Source organism: Aspergillus aculeatus (genome assembly GCF_001890905.1).
Source record: "Aspergillus aculeatus ATCC 16872 unplaced genomic scaffold ASPACscaffold_3, whole genome shotgun sequence".
Lineage (NCBI taxonomy): Eukaryota > Fungi > Ascomycota > Eurotiomycetes > Eurotiales > Aspergillaceae > Aspergillus > Aspergillus aculeatus.
The window spans coordinates 1,480,485-1,486,793 of NW_017962978.1; the positions used below are offsets into that span (position 1 = coordinate 1,480,485).

General features: G+C 51.7%; 1 protein-coding gene across 1 annotated transcript; it reads left to right on the forward strand.

The window, feature by feature from the left end:
* Positions 1-4,313: 4,313 nt before the first annotated feature.
* Positions 4,314-5,777, forward strand: png1 (peptide-N4-(N-acetyl-beta-glucosaminyl)asparagine amidase; the record flags this gene model as incomplete). The annotated part of the gene is made up of 3 exons (XM_020199229.1): positions 4,314-4,843; positions 4,906-5,306; positions 5,362-5,777. 3 exons carry the CDS (start codon positions 4,314-4,316, stop codon positions 5,775-5,777), a joined length of 1,347 nt encoding a protein of 448 aa, XP_020059383.1.
* Between the last annotated feature and the right edge of the window lie 532 nt (positions 5,778-6,309).

Genomic DNA, 6,309 nt, shown 5'->3' on the forward strand with positions numbered 1-6,309 from the left:
CCATCGCAGAAGCAGATGAGAAACCGTGGACAACCTCGGAATAATCCCAACAAGGTAATTCCGAAGGTTCCCGGGGCCTGGAGCCGTTTCAACTTGCACCGGGTTTGGTCCCGACCCCTCATCTTCATCTCACCTCACGTGCTTCGAAGGAAAAAGGGTCTCAAAGTTTCATCACCCAAGTCTCGTGATCGGCCCCCAGGGGATGAATGACTAACCCAGACATACGTAATCACGAGTCATGGGAAAAGAAAAGAAAAAAAAGCCAAGATCAACTCTGAGGGGGAGGTTGGAACTAGTCCCGTTGAAGATCCCGTTTTCTCTCTCTCTCTAATCCGTTCTCAGGCGTTGTCGCTAATATTAGCAACGGACATAGAGTACAAATTATATATATCTACAGTACTTCAATATGAAGGAGAAGTTGAAGGGTAGAGGCACAAAACCTGTGGATTTTCAGTTGTACGGTTAACTCATCAACGGGGTTGTCGCTTAATCTTGCTACAATCTCAAAAGAAAACAGAAGAACAGACAGAGTATAAGGTTCGGAGTCTCAGAAAGCCAAACAGGTCCAGACAGACGAATGAAAAGAGGTCAACCTACGGTATGATGCGATGCTTTTGATCAGGGGAAATATTTGCCGCCGATTGTCTTCCAGGGTCTGGCCACCATGGACCCCTACTCAAGGCCTCTCTTCTTTCTTTCTTGTGCTGTTGAACCATTGGGATTCGGCATCAGAGACACTTCTAACCTACTCCGTAGAGGGATCTACCCCCTTCCTTCATGGATGGCAGGATCAGGGACCACCAAAAAGTCAAAAATGCGAAGAGGCAGAGGATAGCCAGATCTCGACACGTCTTGTATTTCTTCCCCGGTTCTCAATGGGATTGCGAGTCATTTTCACCAGCAAAATTCCCAATTGAAGGGCCAAGTTCTCCCATTATTTTTAAACCTCCCCTTGGCCAGGCCCCGCCAGGGTCTAGGGCAGATTTGTGGTTGACAGGCGCCTTGGGAGAGACTCACCGAAGGAGTTTAGCGGGATGGGGTCTTTCCTCCAGGCTTCTGGCTCTCCCAAAGTTCCCTTGGACCTCCAGCCAGATCTTGTGCCATGCCAAGACGGACGCTTGCGCGTCTCCGCCACCAATTCGTCCCGATTAGGAAGGATGCCGTAATCATGTAACGCCGGGCGGTTTGAAGTTGCTCCCAAATCGAGTTGGTCCAGAGAAGAGGGAAAAGGGAAAGGGAGGCTGAGGCATGAAGTCTGGAGGGGTTCCTGCACCTTCAATCTGTCGGTCTGTACGGCTGTCGGCTTGGTCGGGCCGTGCGACCATGTTCCTCAGCGCTCTTTTCTCTGCTCTCCAGGGAAATTGGGCTTCGCCGTGTTGCCTGGATGTTCCATGTCAATCATGATGCAAAGGTCTTATTCATCCCAGGGTCTTCTCTGGGAAGGAAAGGAGGAGGTGGCGAGACGGATGTCTATCAACTTATCAATGTCTTGCGTACATTGAATCCTGTCTGTCCGTCTGTGGGGATAGCTGTTGCAATATTGCAGGTGCCGCGTAGTGCTTGTGCTGGAAAGGGTGCACGTCTTATCTGTGCAGCGCTCACTCAAGAAAGACGCTTTCCAGGAGAGGGGGTCCTAGTACACATATGTATACGTACGATCAGCCCTGATAGTCATTATGTGTGTATCACATGGCATACGTCGACGCCAGAGGATTCGTCGCCTGGTGAACCCATGAGCAATCATCAGGATTTTGACCCGAGCGACAGGGCCGGATTCGAGTCAGTCGGACTCAAGGAGACCTCCATGGGCTTCGCAATGCATGTCGGAACTCGGACTTAAAAGGGTCTATGAGGGCATTTAGGACGCAGGAGAAGGCCTCGACCTCAATTCACCATTTGATCAGGATCACCGTGACCATCGGCCGGCTTAAGTCTATCCCGGCTAGCATAGTGGTTGGTCCTTATAGGAGGCATCATGGTTTGACGACCTGGATCCTCTGCACTAGATATCATGTCGGAAGCACCTAGCGGAGACTGACCAGGAGTTTGGAAGTTGGATACTGCCGTTTCGGGACCCCTTTGAGCAGAAGACCTCAATTGGTTAGCAAATAGTCACCTTGCTTCCTACGTTCAATTCTTTAGCCTGTTAGATTATTTTCGCATCTCGTCCTATTTGCCCAGAATCGTTACTCTTTTCCAGCAAGGAAGCTCGATCTCTAACTTCCGGTGGGATATCCACTGCTTCGTCAGCGGAGCAAATAGTCTGAGTGGGTGCAATTCCGACTATGGGTCCAGTATACTCGTAAGGCTATGCGGTTGAAGCCGCAATGGATAATTGCCTAGTTGGGGAGGGAGATCGATGAAGCTCATCGGTTAGGCTGTCATTTTCTCCGAAATGCCCTTACTTGAAGCTATGGAAAGTGTGTTTTCGGAGGAAGAGACGATGAGGGCAAGAGGAGAAAAAAATCGCTGATCCGGTAGCTAGAGATGAAGTGGACACTACGTGCGTTGTGCACGGTCACTAAGCATGACAGAGTGACCGATGGTGACATTTTTTAGCCTGTTGGTCAGAGAGCCGCGTAAGACGGACAGGCTGACGTCGAACGAGATCCTCCATAGCGCGGACCCGGAGTGCGGTCGGTCGCGCTCGAGGATTGCCTTGTTAGGAGATTTTGTTCAGACGCGTCGACGAGAGGAGAAAAAAAATTTCAGATACTCATATGGTCGCAATCATTTGTCTCGCCGCCCAAGGAGGATGATGAAGCCCTTCGGAATCCAAGGTATAGCAGTGATCGGAGGCTTGCGTGGACGTGTCTTGTGAAGAAGAGAAAATCCCTCTTCTTTTCTAGTCATGGAGAAGCGAGCAGAGAGCCAAGCTTTGGGAAAGAAGCATCAGCAAGTGGTTTGGTACCCCATCAAAAGACTAAATTGTTGCCAATGTGCCATGCGATGTAGGCATCGCAAGCAATGACTGGAGCCAAGACATCCAATTTCGCAAGCACTCCGTAAACGCATCAACAACCAAGCAAAGGATGGCAATGGCTTCAGCAGTGCCTGTTGCTGCTGCGACAAGAGGAAGACTGGTAGGGGTAATATTAGGGGAGGAAGGGTGGCAGTGGGAGTGGTTGTGCCAAGGGCTTATTGCCACAGGGGGGTAATGGTAGTAAACGGAGAACAACTTGCACTGAGAGCATACCCTTCCCTACGATCCCTACGATGAGGATGCGTGGCAGTAGTGCCAACCCTCCTAAAAGATGCGGACGGAAGCAAAGAGGGTCTTGGCCATGGTTCAGTTAACTGTTTCGGGGCGGGACACACGCGGCTTGCGGTGCTGGCGCGGGGCCCTGATTGGGGCGAGGAGCTCAAGGCTGACGACGCTTCGCCCTCGCTGCTGGCGTGGATGAAAAAAAAAGGCCCTTTAACCCAAAAAAATCCATTTTCTGCTAAGCTACTTCTTATCCAACCACGCTAGACACTCCCAGAGTCCCAAGTACGGGTCCAGTCAATCAGTCAGTTAGTCAGTTAGTCAGTTACTGCAGCTGGCACTCAAGTCACTGCGCACTTCCTACAGAGTTTCTTCTGAAAGTGCCTGTCTTGTGTCGTAGACTGCCCCATCCAATACTGCGTGTGGTCTGGTCCTCCTCTCTTCTTCTTCTTCCTCCACCAACAACACCACTCTACCCTACTACAACTCTTTCTTTCTTCCCCATTCTTCCTCATCATCATCGTCGTCGTCGTCCTCACCTGTTGGTGGACTCCTCACTTTGTAGTTTTATCCACCTTCTTAACTTAACTCTAACCGCTTCTCTCTTTCGTTTCTTTCCCTCTTTCTTCCTTTCTTCTCTCTTCGCTCCCCTTTCGGACTCCCTCCCCTTCCCTCCCAATCCCAATCTTCGCCTTACCCTTTCGGTCGTTCTCGGAGCCACGTCCTCAAACCTACTCTTCACTTCTGTTTCACTTTACCTGTAGCCCATTGTCGACTGGCTTCAGGTTCATCTTCGTTGCTCCTACTTCTCCTCCTTCATAGTCGTGGCGGTTACCTTGACTTCAGCGCCAAGCGTGGCGACCGCCTGGCTGGGCTGTGCGACCATCATCATCCTGGTCGGCCGACTTGACTAACCGATTCTTTCCTTTCGACAACCAACTCTTGAGACCCGTCTCCTGCTAAACAGCTCTACTGTTCTGCAACCGACTCGGATTCATTGTCCGAAATACCTCAGTTGGAATTGGGAATTGACTTTGTTCACCCTGGAGATCTATACGCCTTACTGCCGCCGCTGGTGTCATTGACCCTGCCCCTACCACCCACAACCATGGCAGACGGAAGACACCACCATCACAACCAGGCGACGAAACCTGAGAACTTCGATGCCGGCGAGCTGACAAATGCCTTTGAACAATTAATGCGCAACAAGCGATTCAACCAACTCCAAGAACAAGCCCGATCACAATCTCGCACGCAATCACCCTCTCCCGGCCTCTACCCTCCTCCCCATCCCTCGCGAGCACCACCACCGCCCCCGACCGCACCTCAGTATCCGGCCCACCAAATGCCTCCGCAAGCATCGTCACAGTCACCCCTACTTCGCAGCCTACCAATCGTTCCTGCCCCTCCTCAAGACCCGGTGTCCCTCAAATTTCGCAACCTCCTCCACGTTCTCTCCGTGACACCAACTAAGTACGAAAATCCAGGTCTCCTCGATGAGGCGCTCTCTCACATCCCTCTCGATCGGTTGTATGCGGAAGCAGAGGAGGAGAGTCAAATATTGCAGGCCCAGGCAGCTAGTGTAGGGGAACGACCAGAATGGGGTTATCAAGATTGTGTCATCCGGGCGTTGTTAAGGTAGGCTTGACTTCCTTTCAGAGAGGTGACAGGATTGACAACTTACTGACTTTGGGTACCAGATGGTTCAAACGCTCCTTCTTTCAATTCGTCAACAACCCCCCTTGCTCTCGCTGCTCCATGCCTACAATCGCACAAGGCATGACTCCTCCTACGCCCGATGAGACCGCACGGGGTGGCACTCGAGTTGAACTCTATCGATGCTCGGAACCCAGCTGCGGCGCTTACGAGCGGTTCCCTCGGTACTCCGACGTGTGGCAGTTGCTGCAGACGAGACGGGGACGTGCAGGCGAGTGGGCCAACTGCTTCAGCATGTTCTGCAGAGCTCTCGGAGGCCGTGTGCGTTGGGTCTGGAATGCTGAGGATCATGTCTGGACTGAGGTCTATTCCGACCACCAGAAACGTTGGATTCACGTTGATGCTTGCGAAGAGGCATGGGACCAGCCCCGTCTTTACACTGAGGGTATGTGCTTTATTGTACCGGTGCATATGAGGGATGCTAACGCAGATTGACCTAGGTTGGGGCCGCAAGATTTCATACTGCGTTGCGTTCTCGATTGACGGAGCTACGGATGTCACCAGACGATATGTTCGAAGCCCGACGAGGCATGGCGCTCCACGGAACCGTGTGCCCGAGGAAGTTCTAGTTTGGTGTATCCACGAAATTCGGAAGAAGCGCCGCGAGAATCTGTCCAAGACAGACCAGCGACGCCTGATGAAGGAGGACGAACGCGAAGAGAAGGAGCTCCGTACCTACACCGCATCCGCCCTTGCAGCCGAGCTGAACAACCTTTTCCCTCGGAACACCACCAACAGCCGCTTTGAAGACCAGAAGACACCCGCTTCCCGACAGGATGCCTCCGTCGAGTGGCTAAACAACAGACAAAGAACATCCGGCCAGTCAGGTCCAGATGGCTCGCAGGACGGCCGCTAAGGATGCATTCCCTGAACTGTCCACCCCTCCTCAGCATATTGCATATACGAAGGCCTAGCGCTCTACGGTCGGCATATACAGCAACCCGACCGATCGCCTTGCGGCTAACATGCAAGATACAACAAACACGACCATATAATTATGCTGGACGCGATGTATGAAATCGTCACATGAACGATGTACACGAAGGGTCCCACCTATTATAGGATTCAAACTGAAGCACTGCATGGTTTGGCACTTATGCGGCCCTCACCATGTCACGTCTGCCGACGTCCGGGAATAATCCCGGTCAAGAATCGGGTCGTTGCCATAGGGCTTTTTTCAGGCCTGAGGCCATAGTCTCAGGCCGTATGAAGATGCCTACAGATCATGTTCGCGATATACCGACCTGACCACCACACTTCCTCTCTTGTGGATTCATCGAACTCCACCTATCGATCATTCATCTCTTATATGTCATTCGACCTTCTCTTCCCGACTACACATTTTGTCCAAAATGTACTTTCTTTCTTTTTTTCTTTTTTTCTTTTTT